General features: G+C 39.9%; 2 protein-coding genes and 1 pseudogene across 4 annotated transcripts; all 3 read right to left on the bottom strand.

Annotated features, from left to right (window-relative positions):
• Positions 1 to 222: 222 nt before the first annotated feature.
• On the bottom strand, positions 223 to 3,450 carry LOC131769833 (uncharacterized; annotated as a pseudogene).
• A 4,569-nt stretch (positions 3,451 to 8,019) lies between these two features.
• LOC131769773 (uncharacterized) lies at positions 8,020 to 12,631 on the bottom strand. 3 transcript variants are annotated; one of them, XM_066170623.1, is made up of 5 exons: positions 12,583 to 12,614; positions 12,360 to 12,451; positions 11,213 to 11,569; positions 9,560 to 10,350; positions 8,020 to 9,175 (listed from the first exon to the last, which is right to left on the bottom strand). In XM_066170623.1, the coding sequence occupies exons 3-5, from the start codon at positions 11,566 to 11,568 to the stop codon at positions 8,808 to 8,810; spliced, it is 1,515 nt and encodes a 504-aa protein (XP_066026720.1). In that variant the 5' UTR covers position 11,569; positions 12,360 to 12,451; positions 12,583 to 12,614; the 3' UTR covers positions 8,020 to 8,807. The 3 variants fall into 3 exon arrangements, with proteins under 3 accessions (XP_066026720.1, XP_058941470.2, XP_058941469.2); XM_059085487.2 differs by having other exon boundaries at positions 12,360 to 12,423; positions 12,583 to 12,612; XM_059085486.2 differs by lacking the exon at positions 12,360 to 12,451 and having other exon boundaries at positions 12,583 to 12,631.
• A 624-nt stretch (positions 12,632 to 13,255) lies between these two features.
• LOC131769775 (uncharacterized) lies at positions 13,256 to 16,624 on the bottom strand. Its single transcript, XM_059085491.2, has 3 exons — positions 16,269 to 16,624; positions 14,654 to 15,444; positions 13,256 to 14,251 (listed from the first exon to the last, which is right to left on the bottom strand). Exons 1-3 carry the CDS (start codon positions 16,622 to 16,624, stop codon positions 13,920 to 13,922), a joined length of 1,479 nt encoding a protein of 492 aa, XP_058941474.2. The 3' UTR covers positions 13,256 to 13,919.
• Between the last annotated feature and the right edge of the window lie 1,725 nt (positions 16,625 to 18,349).

Genomic DNA, 18,349 nt, shown 5'->3' with positions numbered 1-18,349 from the left:
TAACGAAGTGAAATAGTTTACCGAGAAGAAAACGGCGAGCCTGGAGAGAACTTTTTCTTCGAGTTTGACGTACTTCCCCCGAGTACCCTCTGTTTGACACAATGTGACCACCTCCTCCCCTTCACTTTGAAAAAACCTGGCTAAGCCCTTAGTTTATCACATACTTTTTAATAGGATGGATTTTGTAAAATGAACCTGTGTGATGGAATAGGAAAAGGCGTTTATTATTCTACATTTCTGACAACCTGAATTACACACACATCTTGAATGGTTCTTACCGATGATCTATTGCTGGACAGACGCATAGGTGAAGTTTACATTAACGACATTTTGACTTTTTTATCATATAATAAACAAATAGATTCTGTGTTACCGTGGGCCTGTTCAGTAACAGATCACGGATAAGGTCAAATGTGATAAGAGCCTCAATGACACACCCCCCCTGTCCATCGTTTACTACTTTTCTGTTCTTGCCATATGTTGACGTCATGTGGGATTCTTCACTGAACAGAAGTACAGCAACATAGAATCTCTTTGTTTAGTAACATAATCAAAAGCTAAGTGAAAGTGAACTCGTGATTAATACATATAGCCGATAGCAGTTAGTACTTGCACAGGACTATCTGCAGATATTAAGTACAGGGGCGAACAACAAAAAAGAAGTATTCTCTATTCAAAGCCTGCTTAATTACTTTCGAATTTTACTGCACCTTACCCTCGTGGGCAAGTAAATTTAATCAAAGGCCATCTGTATATACCAGGCGAAAGCTGAAAAATTCTCCTACATAGAACGTTCCTACATCTAGAGGGTCCTATATGCAACACAAATGTTTCATCAAAGTTACAGTTTTGCCACTCTATCAGTCTGTAAGGGCTGCTCCAGAGCTATCACGGCTAATAACAAATCTCTTGCCGGCTTGATGAATTGTTTACTTCCACACGATTATAAACCAAAGAGGGAGCAACAATATTCCTACTAACGACACTTTGGCGGGGGTTGCCTCACTCTTTGGGTCTCCCGGTTTTCTGGAAGATTCACTTGAAGAGATATTCTCAGCGATCATGTTCCCTTTCTTGTCACCGGTCCAGTAAGCACCTTGCATATAGCCGTACCAGTCTTCGCTCGTCGCTTCGCCAGCAAAGTACAGACGTCCCAGGTTTTTTCCAATGTTCTCCCAGTCTTCAGAAGTCATACCCACCACAGGTTCTGAATATGCACCTTGCGTCAGTGGCTCCTTTGACCAACGCCGATAATAGATATCTGAAGAAAATATACAATAGTTATGTCAAAGGGAGTACTTGCATCATGATGTGCGAGACCCGCGGACTCTAATGGTAAATATCTTTGTGCAGTGAATAAGACTAGCCAGAACTTAGTCTTTTTGGGTGGCGTTCCGATTGGTTCGTCTTTTGTTACTTGTTTTCAGTCTAGTTTAGTAATAATCAAGGTTTTCAAGGCCACAATTTGTGTCTTAATTGTATTGCTTTCTGTAGGAATAATTACCGGCAAAGGAGGAAACAAACATTTATTGAAACTGTCACGAATTTATCTCTTCACCTGACGATATTTCTTTCGACTAAGTTCAGAATGAACAATATGATATGTTGATTTGTGGTTAAAAGGAACCCTGCAAAGCTGAACTATTGCCCTTCACCTGTCGCTTCAGGGATGCCATTCCCGTAGATCTCTCTCAACATTCCCATGATCTCTGCCTTTGTTTCATCAATGATTGCCCCTCAATCCTTCGTCCTTGAGCCCCTGTCACAGTGATCAGCAACATTCCACTCGAAACAGGAAAGATCCCAGGTCTTGACAGGTCCTGCCACACAGGGAAAAAACCGCGCTCTTTGGAAGCGAAAAGGATATATTCGTGATCATCCCAAAACTTTTTTGGAAATTTTAGAAAAATTTTTGTGTAAGGCGACATCGGGTTTTTATAAATGGCTTCTTTTTTCCAATCAGGAAGGGCTGGCTCGAAAGTAACCAAGTCGCTGGCCAGAACTCCGGAGCTAAATGTACAAAGGGCATAATCTGCCTGGTAACTCCATCCATCGGAGGTTTGTACTTCAACGGAATCGGCATTATACTTGATCTTTTTTACTAATTTGCCCAGCAAAGTCTTCGCTTCCAATGGCTTGTAAAGATCTTCGTACATGGACCATACTCCTCGCCCATCAGCGATGAAAAAGTCTTCTCCGCGCTCAAACATGTTGTAAAAGGAAACCACTTCTGGAGATTTTGCAAACTGGAAATCGAAGTTGAAATATTCAATAACGCTTTTCATGGGTTGTTCAGCTGACCATCCCATCATCTGCATACCAACACGGGCAGGGAAGTCTGGCTGGCCCTTCCTTTTTAGTTGGTAGTCTTCAATTTTGTGCTCGATTTTATCATAAAACTCACGCAGAACTGCAAAATCAGTGATATCGTTTCCTGCTTCGTCCCTACAAAAAATAAAAACAGTTGTAGGTTTGCAAAAGCAACAACTTTTGAAAGTTTTGTTGGCGTACCTTGGAGGGATACTCATCTCAAAAAGGATATTCGAATTCAGTTTCCCCCTCGATAAAACTCAGTAAGCCCTTGATTTAGGATGAGGGAAAGAGGTGTCCATTCGATTCTACGGAAACCCGAGGCAAAATGAATTAGTCGTCACCTGAATGTTATATTTTGCTAACATGTTACGGGTTAGCCAGACTTTATTTGTGTTGACCGTTTATTTTCAACATGGACCTAGTTCATCAAAGGGTTTTCACAAAACGTGCCACGTAATCCATCGGATTTATCTAGTCTTGTGGATAGCGTTATCCGCCCTTAAATACGTTGTCAGTTCTTTCAAATTTAAAATGGCTGAAGCAAATTAAATAAATGCATTCGTAGTTTGTTCATGTTCACCTGGACGGTATACATATGGAAACTGTGTTACTTGCAATTTTTAAAAGCCGCCACACATTTCGGACTTTTATCTGCTACGAGTTATCATAGGAAGGGGAAGAGGTGCCTAGAGACCTCACAAGAGGTTTGTACTCCTCCTGTGTATAGGCCCTTTCAAAGAAATCTAGTTATGCACATCTCCACTTATCCCAATCGTCTTACCTCACCAATATGTCTGAGTAATTAGAGGTAAGACCTTGCATTTTTTTTGCGTCCCTTCGATCCACGATAGGTTTGGTTTCTCCGTCATTTACGAAATGAATCCAGTTCGCTCCCGTTTCAATCGAGTGGTTTGCAAACTCGATGGCATGTATTCTGCCCCCAGTGTAATTCTTTCCCTCAAGAATTAGAATGTCGGTGATGTTTCTGTCCAGTAGCGTCTTCGCGGCTTTAATTCCAGCAAGTCCGGCACCAAGGATAAGGACTTTAGTTTTGTTTTGTTTTATTGGTGAAGACAAAGATCTGTCCACCAGAAACAGAAAACTCACCAGCAGGATGATCTTAAACATGATGTACATTCTGTGGATGAACAAAGAAATTAATAATCAGAAGTGGATAACTAGCTTCTGAAGATTATTAAACTGGAGAAATATCCTCTTATCCGGAAAAAATGTAACATGTATTTTCTCTGCTTCACAAGGTTGCTTAAGCGTTGTCTATTTGGTGCTTTATTTTGCTTACAAAGTAAGTGAATTATATTCTGGACATTTCTATACAAAAATCTGATACTCTTTCGAAGTTTGAAAGAGCCTTTCAGTGGCATTTTGATTAAAATTTCCGACTGTCGGGAATAAAGTCTACTCAAGACCGAGCCCGGCAGTTTGATCAGAGGCGTAGAGTCGTCAACTGAGCGGTGTTGCAGTGTGCACAAGTTTTCTCTATTAAAAAGGTAAATTCATGTTTGGAATTTCTTGACTTTTCTAATCAAACATCTAATATTCTTAAGAAGTTTGAAAGAACGTTTCGGTGGAAATTCTGTCAAAATTTCTGACTGCGGGCCATTTAGTCTAATTGAAACCATGCCCGGTTGCCGGGCATTTAGTTGTAGCGAGTAATTTATGCCTGCTCAATCCCTGACAATGGGTCCTGCGCAGAAGTCAAAACTTAATTGGCTTATAAAGTTGAGAGTCCTTATGGCAAAATGTTTCCACTCCTAACAGACTATGAGAAAAAAGAAAAAAAAATGAAACGCCGGGATTCCGGGAGCATGATGTGTAGGACAGGACATGTAGCACGCCAAATTTCAGCGAGTTTCGCCCGCTAGAGTTGATCAATTTTTGGAGAGTCATTTTTCCATCACCATGACGCATTTTAAAGCTTTTCGAGAAGCTCTCTCGAGCGTGATGGGGCGAATGAGTACTCCATGCAAAGAACCGAAACCATAACAAATGAAATAACTTTTCTGAATTTTCACAAACTTCGATAAATATGTTATTTGCCGGCTGGGAGGTCCGTATGGTGAAAAACTGTGACCGAGGTCTTGAAAATACTGCCCGAGGCCGTAGGCCGAGGGCAGCATTTTCAAGACCGAGGTCACAGTTTTTCACCATACGGACCGACCCTTAGCCGGTAAATAACATATTTATTGTTTTTAAACTTGACGAAATTCTTTCCGAAAGAACCCGAATGATTTATGGCCGTAAATACGGCAAGATCTTCCATAAACTGAACAATTTTTGAGTGAGTAAATGGTAGTTAAAATAGAGGTGATGCAAATTTAAGAGAGATGCCTCAGCGAAACATTTTCATTTCCGTAACGATAAATGTGATTTAAAAGGCTTCCAAACAAACTTTGAAACATTATTTTTACAAGTATCTGTCACAATCTGACACCTGTCAATTAGAGAGCGCCAAGAAAAAAAAAAGCGTAGGAACATTTGAAAACTAACTAGTTTGGCAAGGACTGTCACGACAATGTTTTCTTCAAAATCAGTTAATGATCTAACGGAAAGTATTATTCACTCTCATCGACCATTCATTCATGTACGAAGATTTACCTCTGTTCATTAAGTAAACGGCGAGGAAAGTAATTGTGAATAAATTCAATTTTTTTATTTTGAAGTTGTGAGAGTTTGCTCGTTTGTTTGCTGTAATGGCGTGTTTAACTCTGATCTTTCCTTCACAAAAAGCTAAATTCGAACGGCACACTCCAACGAGACACAAGGGAATGTAATGCGGCCTTTTCTCAAAAAATTCCTTCAATTTCTGTTGTGCAATTTAAGGTACAAATGTCCAAATTGAACGGAATTGGAAAGACTCACCAGGAGCGTATATTTGTTGTAGAACTTAAATTAAAACTTCGCTCGCTCTTTCACTATGAACAAATTGCTCGAGAAACTTCAGATATTAAATGAATGAAAGTTCCATCGTTCAGTTTAACTGTAACCAAATACCTCACCTTTTCAACTTTCTGGGTACTTTTTGTTAACGATTAAAATTAATTGCAGACGGTTTTTAGGCCGCTTGTCAACCAACGTAATGACACTATTGTTTATACAAATTCATTCTGAAACCAATATTTTTCTGTCAACCAAAGTGATTTGATAGAGAGAAAAGAGAGGATTCATAAGTTATTTATCGGCTTGAGGTAGTGACCGACGTGTTTGCTTAAAAATACTGCCCAGCCGGAAAACGAGGTATATTTATGAAAAATGACAACGAAAGTTGGGATGTATTCGGCGACTCACGAAAGCGTTACCGTGGCCCGTGGGCAGAGATAGGAAAATACTGACCGGGTAAAGAACCAATCAGATTGCAAGATTCGTTACCGTGCCCTCTAAAAAAACAATAAACTGCTAATATCAAACTCATGAAAAGTGGAAGCAAGGCTGATCTGTAACTTCGTCAGAAACTTCCTCTACATCTTTTTTTAGGTTAAAAGTGCATTTTAAAGCTTTTCGAAGCTGCTCTCTCGAGTGTGATGGCGCGAAGGAGTACTCCATGCGTAAAGAACCGAAATCATAACAAGTGCAAATGTATTTTTAACTGTTCTGGATTTTCGCAAACTTCGATAAACAGCTAATATCAAACTAATGAAAAGTGGAAGTAAGACTGATATGTAATTCCATGAGGAACTTCCTCATAATCTTTTATAGGTTAAAACTAAATATACCCCAAAAGCATTGATTTCAACACATTCGTTACTGACCCACCTAAGACCCCGACCTTTACGTGATCTTATCGAGATAGTTTTTCTGTCGTAAGCATAACAACATGAAAATAGTATGATTGTGTTAATGCTTCAACCATTTTTGTACCTTACTCACAGTAGTCTCATCCGTAGCGGGTTTGATTCATCACCTGAGTTTTTCACTGGACGAACTGACCGACCTTAGGTGTGTTTTTAGTCAAAACATGTTTTGTAGGTGGTCACTTATTGACCTCCATTTGATTTACATTAGAGCATCACTCACCCAAGAGGACCTCGAGTTCCCCCAAGCCAGCCACATTTGTCGACTTAGCTTCTTATCCAGAACTCAGTGATCAACAAAATTTCGTCCACCAAGACGTCTAGAACTTTGTGAATTTACGCTTTGATGTTTTTAAACGCATAACAGCGAAACCACCCCAAAGTCCGTTAGCTTTTGCATATAAATCCGTATAAGTATTTTAATTCTTTCAGGAGAAGAGAGATTTAAGTAAGGGCAAAGCACATTTACTTACTTTAGTTTGACGCGTCACGATCCTTCAGAGTTTCTTCTCTAAGTTTGTGATGTTTTCATGCAGATCATTCTGGAAATTATGCAAATTATGTAAGACACTGATCGAGGTAAGTGCAAAACTTAGCATGTTTAAGCTTTGAGAGAGCAATATCTTCGTGGGTCCGGCGTCATGGGTAAATTGTCGCAGGTGAAAAATGGCGTGAGTAAGAAAGGGGAAAATCGCAATATCAGTTGCGTTTAACTTCCATTTGGCGAAAATATTCTCGGATATTTGTCCTCAACAACATTTGATTTGAGAAGCGAATAGTTTACCGAGAAGAAAACGGTGAGCCTCGAGAGAACTTCGTCTTCAAGTCTGACGCAGGAATATATCTATCACAGGCTTTTTAATAGGAAGAAAATGGTGAGTCTCGGAAGAGCTTTTTCTTCAAGTTTGACGCAGGAATTGTTTTTTGCCCTTCCTCTAGCATAGACTCAGTAAATAATGGGGGATTATGATAAATCTGTAACCTTCGAAGGTTGCTAGTGTAGAGGAGAAGACAATCCGAACGCACAATATATATCACGGTTTAATCAAATGAAGTACGTAATCAAAAGTACGAACGGAATAAGGAGATCGGTGTGAAATCGCAGATGAAGAGGGCGAAGTAAAGATTGAAGATAGCGTAGTTATGATTGATGGTAACGTTGAAGCTGAATTTGTGTGGTTCGAACTAAAAGAAAATGCAGCAGAAACTAAACTAAGAAAATATCCCTGAGAAATGTAACACTAACCTGATTAACAATGAAGCGATTATAAAGTGAACTGAAAGCGAAAAATAAATCGATTTACGTATCAAAGGAAAAAGGGAAATATCTTAAATGTGAAATAAAGAAAAACTTACTTTGGTCTAGCTCCTAATGATTGTAGATAAATCGCCGATAGCAGATCGTACGTGAATAGCAGACAAAGTTGGTGGTGTCGACAGCAACTTAAAGTGATGAAATATGAAATATAATATCTGGTACATGTGCTTAAATGAAACTGATTGAAATAAAAAACTTATTAAGTAATAATCATTAACCAACGAAGAAATAATAGACCGGAACAAACATAACAGAAAAGTACATAAGTTACGCGTTTCGAAACTAACAAAATCGACTCTTTAAAATGCATCAATGAGGCGAGTTTATCAAGGGCGAGGCTTGAGGAGGAGGGTCCTAAGGTGCCTGTGACCTCCCCCCCCCCTCACCTTTGCAAGCCTTTTTTGTCACCTTAAGTAAAACACGGTGTTGGGGTCGACATAGCAACCTGGTGAGTACCCTCTGTTTGACACCAAGTGAACTCCCCCCCCTCCCTCACTTTGAAAAATCCTGGCTAAGCCCTTAGTTTATCACATACTTTTTAATAGGAAGGATTTTGTAAAATGAACCTGTGTGATGGAATAGGAAAAGGCGTTTATTATTCTACATTTATTACAAGCTGAATTATACACACATTTCGAATGGTTCTTACCGACGATCTATTGCTGGACAGACGCATAGGTGACGTTTACATTAACGACATTTTGACTTTCTTATCAGATAATGAACAAATAGATTCTGTGTTGCCGTGGGGTTGTTCAGTAACAGATCACAGATCACGTCAAATGTGATAAGAGCATCAGTGACATACCCCCCCTGTCCATCGATTTAGATTTAATGCCAGTAATGTTCATGCGCTTTTTTCTTTTTTTCTTTTTTTTTTTTTAAAGAACATCACTGACACTCTCGCCTGCCTATCGTTTACTACTTTTCTGTTCTTGCCATATGTTGACGTCATGTGTGATTCTTCACTGAACAAAAGCACAGCAACATAGAATCTCTTTGTTTAGTAACATAATCACATGCTGAGTGAAAGTGAACTCGTGGTTAATAAATCTAGCCGAAAGCAGTTAGTACTTGTACAGGACTATCTGCGGGTAATAAGTACAGCGGCTTACTGTCTGCTTAATTACTTTCGAATTTTACTGCACCTTGCCCTCTTGGGCACGTAACTTTAGCCAATGGCTATCTATATATAACAAGCAAAAGCTAACAAATTCTCCCACAGAGTACACTACTACATCTAGTGGGTCCTCTATGCAACACGAATGTTTCATTAAAGTTAAAGTAATGTCACTCTATCAGTCAGTAAGGGCTGCCCTGGGGCTATCACGGCTAATAACAAATCTCTTGCCGGCTTGATGCATTGTTTACTTCCACATGGTTATTAACCAAAGAGGGAGCAACAAGATTCCTACTGAAGACACTTTGGCGAGGGTTGCCTCACTCTTTGGTTTTCCCGGTTTGCTGGGGCTGGTGGGGGTTGCCTCACTCTTTCCTTTGTTGTAAGATTCACGTGGAGAGATTTTATCAGCGATCACGTTCCCTTTCTTGTCGCCGGTCAGGTAGGCACCCTGCATGTAGCCGCACCAGTCTTCGCTCGTCGCTTCGCCAGCAAAGTACAGTCGTCCTAAGTTTTTTCCAATATTCTCCCAGTCCTTTGAAGTCATACCTACCACTGGTTCTGAATATGCGCCTTGCGTCAGCGGCTCCTTTGACCAGCGGCGATAATAAATATCTGAAGAAAATATTGAATAATCATGTCAAAGAGAGTACTTGCATCATGATGCGGGAGACCTGCAGACTCGGATGGTGAAGATCTTGGTGCAGTGAATAAAACTAGCTAGAGCCAGTCCTTTTTGGCGTTGCGATTGGTTTGCCTTTTGTTACTTGTTTTGAGTCTGGTTTAATCAAGGTTTTAAAGGCCACAATTTTGTGTCTTAATTGTGTTGCTTTCTGTAGGGATAATTACCGGCAAATGAAGAGATAAACATTTATCGAAACTATCGCCAATTTATCTCTCCATCTGTCGATATTTCTTTTGACTACGTTAAGAAGAACGATATGATATGTTGATTTGTGGTTAAAAGGAACCCTGCAAAGCTGAATTATTGCCCTTCACCTGTCGCTTCAGGGATGCCATTCCCGTAGATCTCTCTCAACATTCCCATGATGTCTGCCTTTGTTTCATTAAATAATTGTCCCTCAATCCTTCGTCCTTCAGACCCTGTTACGGTGATCAGTAACATTCCACTCGAAATGGGAAAGATCCCAGGTCTTGACAGATCCTGCCACACAGGGAAACGTCCGCGCTCTTTGGAAGCGTACAGAATATATTCGTGATTATCCCAGAACTTTTTTGGAAATTTTAGAAAAATTTTTGTGTAAGGCGACATCGGATTTTTATGAATGGCCTCTTTTTTCCAATCAGGAAGGGCTGGCTCGAAAGTAACCAAGTCGCTGGCCAGAACTCCGGAGCTAAATGTACAAAGGGCATAATCTGCCTGGTAACTCCATCCATCGGAGGTTTGTACTTCAACGGAATCGGCATTATGCTTGATTTTTGTGACTAATTTGCCCAGCAAAGTCTTCGCTTCCAATGGCTTATAAAGATCTTCGTACATGGACCATATTCCTCGCCCATCAGAGATGAAGAAGTCTTCTCCGCGCTCCAACATGTTGTAAAAGGAAACCACTTCTGGAGGCCTCGCGAACTCGAAATCGATGTTGAAATATTCAATAACGCTTTTTATCGGTTGTTCAGCTGACCATCCCATCCTCTTCATACCAACACGAGCGGAGAAGTCTGGCTGGCCCTTCCATTTTACTTTGTAGTCTTCAATTTTGTGCTCAATTTTGTCATAAAACTCACGCAGAACTGCAAAATCAGTGATATCGTTTCCTGCTTCGTCCCTAAAAAAAATAAAAACAGTAACAGATTTGCAGGAAAAAAAAACCTTTGAACATTTTGTTGGCTTGCCTTGGATGGATACTCATCGCAAAATGGACACTTTAATTCAGTTTCCCCTAAATAAAAAATAAACCTTTGATTAAGGATGAGGAGAAGAGGTGTTCTGTACGGAAACCCGAGACAAAATGAGTTAGTCGTCATCTGAATGCTTTATTTTGCTAACATATTACGGGTTAACCAGACTTTATTTGTGTCAACCGATGATTTTCAACTTGCACCCAGTTTATCAAAGGGTGAAATACGATTTCCAGCGGATAGGTTTTAACGAAACGTGCTACATAATCCATCGGAGTTAACCGGTTCGCGTGGATATCGTCATCAGCCCTTAGAACAACTGGAATTTCATGTCCGTCCAGCATTCTTATTCCAAGATAACTCGATTCTCTAAGAAAAAAATTACTAATGACAAGAGTAGTCCTGGAAACGAAACTAAGGGAAATCGACCAAAAGATAATTTGATAGTATTATCTATGGAGACTTGACAGGGATGTGGATATGAAGAAGTACGTTGTTTTCAGCTCTTTCAAATTTAAACTAGCTGAAACAAATTAAATAAATGTAATCGCAGTTTGTTCATGTTCACCTGGACGATAGACAGTTGGAAATTGGGCTACTCGCAATTTTTAAAAGCCGGCACACAAGTCGGACTTTTCCCTCTTGAACGAGGTGCGAGTCATCAGAGGAAGGGGAAGAGGTGCTCACAGACCTCACAAGAATTTGCATTCCTCGTAATTATAAGCTGTGTTTATAAAAATCAAGCTATGCACGTCTCCACTTATCCCAATTGGCCTTGTAGCGTCTTACCTCACCAATATGTCTGAGTAATTAGAGGTAAGACCTTTCAATTTTTTCGCGTCCCTTCGATCCACGATAGGTTTGGTTTCGTCTTCATTTACGAAATGAATCCAGTTCGCTCCCGTTTCAATCGAGTGGTTTGCAAACTCGATGGCATGTATTCTACCCCCAGTGTAATTCTTTCCCTCAAGAATCAGAATGTCGGTGATGTTCCTGTCCAGTAGTGTTTTCGCCGCTTTAATTCCAGCGAGTCCGGCGCCAAGGATAAGAACTTTAGTTTTGTTTTGTTTTATTGGTGAAGACAAAGATCTGTCCACCAGAAACAGAAAACTCAGATGCAGGATGACCTTAAACATGATGTACATTCTGTTGATCAGCAAAGAAACTAATGATCAGAAAAGGATAACTAGCTTCTGAGCATTATTAAACTAAAGAAACATTCCCTTATCTCAATTCCTGAAAAAAATGTGGCATGTATTTTGTCTGCGTCACGAGGTTGTTTGAGCGTTGTCTATATGGTGCTTAAATTATTCATACAACGTATGTTAATTATATTCTGGACATTTCTACACAAAAATCTGATACTCTTTCGAAGTTTAAAAGAACTTTTCAGTGACATTTTTTTCTGAATGTCGGGAATTTAGTTTATTTATGACTGAGCCCGGCAGTTTGATCAGAGGCGTAGTGTTGTCAACTGAGCGGTGTTGTAGCTGTTGTTCGCTTCGGAAATAAAGTTTGTTTTGAAAATTGAAAGTAATGCTTGGGGAATTTAACGGATTCTTTGTTATAAAACAAACAGAGAAGCCTTGACTGTGCTCTGTTCTGTTGTAAAGCACTTGAGCACTCAAGAAGACTACGTCTCGTGTTTCTCCCTACACTTCTTTCGTGCTCTAGCCGCTTCCTGCGTGCTTCAATAGAAAAGAGCACAGTCAAGGATTCTTTATTTGTTAATTAAAACTTTTCGAAAAGTTCTCTCAAGCGTGATGGGGCGAATGAGTACCGAAACCATAACAAATGCTAATTTTTTTTAACTGTTCTGAATTTCACAAACTTCGATAAAACAGCTAATATCAAACTCCTGAAAAGTGGAAGTAAGGCTGATCTGTAACTCCATCAGAAACTTCCTCTACATTTTATAGATTAAAAGCGCATATACCTCAAAATTATTGATCTCTATACGTTCATTTCTGATCCACCAGAGACGCCGACCTTTACTTGAGCTGATCGAGATAATTTTTCTGTCGTAAGCTTAAGAACAAAACAGCATAACAGCACAACCATTCCAAAATCCGTAAGCTTTTGCATATGAATCTTTATAAGTATTTCAATTCTTTCAGGAGACGAGAGATTTAAGTAGGAGTAAAGCACAATTTACTTACTTTAGTTTGTCGCGTCACGATCTTTCAAAGTTTCTTCTCTAAGTTTGCGATGTGTTGATGCAGATCCTTCTGGAAATTATGCAAATTACGTGAAACACTTGTCGAGGTGAAAATAAATAGATCAACTGTAATTCAATTTGACTGGTGTAATTGCATTGTAATATATGTATTGTATAGATATATATGTATTGCAGAGAAAAAATATAAAAAAATTAAAATAAATTAAAAAAAAGAAACACCTGTCGAGGTATATGCAAAACTTAGCATGTTTAAGGTTTAGGAGAGCGTTATTTTGGTAGGTCCGGCGTGACGGGCAAATTGTCGCGGGCGAAAAATGGCGTTAGTAAAAAAGAGGAAAATCGCGATATAATTCGCATTTTAGCTTCCATTTGGCGCGAAAATATTTAACGAAGTGAAATAGTTTACCGAGAAGAAAACGGCGAGCCTGGAGAGAACTTTTTCTTCGAGTTTGACGTACTTCCCCCGAGTACCCTCTGTTTGACACAATGTGACCACCTCCTCCCCTTCACTTTGAAAAAACCTGGCTAAGCCCTTAGTTTATCACATACTTTTTAATAGGATGGATTTTGTAAAATGAACCTGTGTGATGGAATAGGAAAAGGCGTTTATTATTCTACATTTCTGACAACCTGAATTACACACACACATCTCGAATGGTTCTTACCGATGATCTATTGCTGGACAGACGCATAGGTGAAGTTTACATTAACGACATTTTTACTTTTTTATCATATAATAAACAAATAGATTCTGTGTTGCCGTCGGCCTGTTCAGTAACAGATCACGGATAAGGTCAAATGTGATAAGAGCCTCAATGACACACCCCCCCCTGTCCATCGTTTACTACTTTTCTGTTCTTGCCATATGTTGACGTCATGTGGGATTCTTCACTGAACAGAAGTACAGCAACATAGAATCTCTTTGTTTAGTAACATAATCAAAAGCTAAGTGAAAGTGAACTCGTGATTAATACATATAGTCGAGAGCAGTTAGTACTTGCACAGGACTATCTGCAGATAATAAGTACAGGGACGAACCACAAAAAAGAAGTATTCTCTATTCAAAGCCTGCTTAATTACTTTCGAATTTTACTGCACCTTACCCTCGTGGGCAAGTAAATTTAGTCAAAGGCCATCTATATATACCAGGCGAAAGCTGACAAATTCTCCTACATAGAACATTCCTACATCTAGAGGGTCCTATATGCAACACAAATGTTTCATCAAAGTTACAGTTTTGCCACTCTATCAGTCAGTAAGGGCTGCTCCAGAGCTATCACGGCTAATAACAAATCTCTTGCCGGCTTGATGAATTGTTTACTTCCACACCATTATAAGGCAAAGAGGGAGCAACAATATTCCTACTGACGACACTTTGGCGGGGGTTGCCTCACTGTTTGGGTTTCCCGGTTTTCTGGAAGATTCACTTGAAGAGATATTCTCAGCGATCATGTTCCCTTTCTTGTCACCGGTCCAGTAAGCACCTTGCATATAGCCGTACCAGTCTTCGCTCGTCGCTTCGCCAGCAAAGTACAGACGTCCCAGATTTTTTCCAATGTTCTCCCAGTCTTCAGAAGTCATACCCACCACAGGTTCTGCATATGCACCTTGCGTCAGTGGCTCCTTTGACCAACGCCGATAATAGATATCTGAAGAAAATATACAATAGTTATGTCAAAGGGAGTACTTGCATCATGATGTGCGAGAGCCACAGACTCTAATGGTAAATATCTTTGTGCAGTGAATAAGACTAGCCAGAACTCAGTCTTTTTGGGTGGCATTCCGATTGGTTCGTCTTTTGTTTTGTTTACTTGTTTTGAGTCTAGTTTAGTAATAATCAAGTTTTTACAAGCCCACAATTTCGTGTCTTACTTGTATTGCTTTCTGTAGGAATAATTACCGGCAAAGGAGGAAACAAACATTTATTGAAACTATCACGAATTTATCTCTCCACCTGACGATATTTCTTTCGACTAAGTTCAGAATGAACAATATGATATGTTGATTTGTGGTTAAAAGGAACCCTGCAGAGCTGAACTATGGTCATTCACCTGTTGCTTCAGGGATGCCATTCCCGTAGATCTCTCTCAACATTCCCATGATCTCTGCCTTTGTTTCATTAAATGATTGCCCCTCAATCCTTCGTCCTTGAGCCCCTGTCACAGTGATCAGCAACATCCCACTCGAAACGGGAAAGATCCCAGGTCTTGACAGGTCTTGCCACACAGGGAAACGTCCGCGCTCTTTGGAAGCGAAAAGGATATATCCGTGATCATCCCAGAACTTTTTTGGAAATTTTAGAAAAATTTTTGTGTAAGGCGACATTGGGTTTTTATAAATGGCTTCTTTTTTCCAATCAGGAAGGGCTGGCTCGAAAGTAACCAAGTCGCTGGCCAGAACTCCGGAGCTAAATGTACAAAGGGCATAATCTGCCTGGTAACTCCATCCATCGGAGGTTTGTACTTCAACGGAATCGGCATTATACTTGATCTTTTTGACTAATTTGCCCAGCAAAGTCTTCGCTTCCAATGGCTTGTAAAGATCTTCGTACATGGACCATACTCCTCGCCCATCAGCGATGAAAAAGTCTTCTCCGCGCTCAAACATTTTGTGAAAGGAAACCACTTCTGGAGGCCTCGCAAACTCGAAATCGAAGTTGAAATATTCAATAACGCTTTTTATGGGTTGTTCAGCTGACCATCCCATCATCTGCATACCAACACGGGCAGGGAAGTCTGGCTGGCCCTTCCTTTTTAGTTTGTAATCTTCAATTTTGTGCTCGATTTTATCATAAAACTCACGCAGAACTGCAAAATCAGTGATATCGTTTCCTGCTTCGTCCCTACAAAAAATAAAAACAGTTGTAGGTTTGCAAGAGCAACAACTTTTAAACGTTTTGTTGGCGTACCTTGGAGGGATACTCATCTCAAAATGGATATTCGAATTCAGTTTCCCTCGATAAAAATCAGTAAGCCCTTGATTTAGGATGAGGGAAAGAGGTGTCCATTCGATTCCACGGAAACCTGAGGCAAAATGAATTAGTCGTCACCTACTATGTTGCTAACATGTTACGAGTTAACCAGACTTTATTTGTGTTAACCGATGATTTTCAACATGCACCCAGTTCATCAAAGGGTTTTCACATAACGTGCTCCATAATCCATCGGATTTATCTGGTCTTGTGGATAGCGTTATCCGCCCTTAGAACAACCGAGACCTGATGTCCAGCATTCTTGTTCCCACTCGATTTTAAAGTCGCTTTCTGAGAAAAAAAAAATTACGAGTAGCCCTGGAAACGAATTTAAGGGAAATGGACTAAAAGATAATTTGATGGAACGGTCTACGGAGACTTGAAAGGGGTGTGGTCGTGAAGAAGTGAGTTGTTTTCAGCTCTTTCAAATTTAAAATAGCTGAAGCTAATTAAATAAATGTATCGTAGTTTGTTCATGTTTACCTGGACGGTAAACATATGGAAACTGTGCTACTTGCAATTTTTAAAAGCCGCCACACATTTCGGACTTTTACCGGCTACGAGTTATTAGAGGAAGGGGAAGAGGTGTCCAGAGACCTCACAAGAGGTTTGTACTCTTCCTGTGTATAAGCTCTTTCAAAGAAATCTAGCTATGCACATCTCCACTTATCCCAAGTGGCCTTGTAGCGTCTTACCTCACTAATATATCTGAGTAATTAGAGGTAAGACCTTGCATTTTTTTTGCGTCCCTTCGATCCACGATAGGTTTGGTTTCTCCATCATTTACGAAATGAATCCAGTTCGCTCCTGTTTCAATTGAGTGGTTTGCAAACTCGATGGCATGTATTCTACCTCCAGTGTAATTCTTTCCCTCAAGAATTAGAATGTCGGTGATGTTTCTGTCCAGTAGCGTCTTGGCTGCTTTAATTCCAGAAAGTCCGGCACCAAGGATAAGGACTTTAGTTTTGTTTTGTTTTATTGGTGAAGACAAAGATCTGTCCACCAGAAACAGAAAACTCACCAGCAGGATGATCTTAAACATGATGTACATTCTGTGGATGAACAAAGAAACTAATAATCAGAAGTGGATAACTAGCTTCTGAAGATTATTAAACTGGAGAAACATCCTCTCATCAAAATTCCGGGAAAAATGTAACATGTATTTCTCTGTGTCACGAGGTTGCTTAAGTGTTGTCTATTTGGTGCTTTATTTTGCTTACAAAGTGAATTATATTCTGGACATTTCTGTAAAAAAATCTGATACTCTTTTGAAGTATACCCCATAAATATTGGGTACAGCCTACGTGAAGCGATAGGCCGTACACCCCCCCCCCCCCAGGAGAAACGTTTCTCCTTGAGGGGGAAGGGTAGTTGAAAGTTCCAAGTAGATCTAAGAGGTGGAAAGTAAGAGAGCCTCATCGAAAGTGAAGACTCCAACCAGAGTTGACGTGTTTTACCCCACCCCTCCATGCAAGTTCTAGTTAGTGCCCCTTCGAACCCAGGCTCAAAGTTATTCAATAGAACCGCTCAACCGGCTAAGATTGAAGAGGTCGGAGACTTTAACATCTTCTGTGTAAAAACCGAAGTACACTGCTCTATCGTGACATCGTTGTTAACTATGAGAACGAGAAGTTCGGATTTATGCTTCAGCAGCAATTAGCGCCCTCGTTTTCACAGCACCTTCTTTAATGACAATGATTCCACAAAAGCATTCTAATCCCAAGAGTGTTTTCGCCACAGGCAAAAAAATTCTTATTTTCGCCGTTTTTAAGCGCTCATTTTCTTACTAAAGCCTAATTTAAGTATTTTTGCTTCCTTTTTTGCAATTTTCAGATTACTGGCGGCTCTTTTTAAATCAAGGATTCCCACACTTCTGCAACTAGAAAACGCATTGACCATTAATGATCAGTATCAATTAATTTCATCAAATGGGACTGAATAAAACATCTGACAATTGTGGGATTAGCCCTTAATCTGCTTAACTATAGGTAACCAAGCTCATACGATATGACAATAGATTTCACATAGACACTGGCTGGCTCCCTGTTTACTCCCCTTCTCATTAAAGCATATTCTCATATCCATTTGCGGTCTTCTAATTTTCGGCTCCATAACAACACAGCAAAGTTAACTTTCTACTATGTTTACGATATCGTAACTCCCTGAAGTCAAAACTTTTGATACTATATCTCAGCGTCTGTGTTACTATGCGTTCTTGCCGCATGAAAGAGCACCAGTGAACACGATCTAAGGCTCGAATGCACCTCGAAATTGACCACTCTCTTAGTAAATCTCTAAATGAGCTTCGGCTCTTTTTGTATAGATTGATTTTGTCCGGTGGCATCATCGCTGACCGGTCCATGACCTTTTTCACTATTCGTGTCAAACTTCACCTGATCTTGAACCTTTAACCACACCTGTATTGCGAGAGAGCTTTGCTTTAAGAGGTAAAAAAGCAAAAATGCTCTCGTTTTTGGAAAGTAGTGCAATCATGTGGAATCATGTTTAAACACGATTACACAAGATTCACTTCTCTCGATCTTTAACTTTTGAACTGCACATGAGAGAGGCGAAAAATGCAAAAATATGTTCGTTTTCGTTGGTTTGGCGGCATAATCATGTCTACTTCATGTTTAGGCCGCACTTATGTTGCATAAGCGGCCGAAAGAATGCTTTTGTAGTTTTGCGTGAATTGTAATGATCTAGCAAGGTTATCTTTCACATACTTCCGAGCGGCACTATATTTACGGCGCTAATTTCATTAGTCCCGTTAATA

Source organism: Pocillopora verrucosa, chromosome 8, assembly GCF_036669915.1.
Source record: "Pocillopora verrucosa isolate sample1 chromosome 8, ASM3666991v2, whole genome shotgun sequence".
Taxonomy (NCBI): domain Eukaryota; kingdom Metazoa; phylum Cnidaria; class Anthozoa; order Scleractinia; family Pocilloporidae; genus Pocillopora; species Pocillopora verrucosa.
The sequence above is the reverse complement of the archived record's forward strand: the minus strand, read 5'-3'. Positions and strand labels throughout refer to the sequence as shown.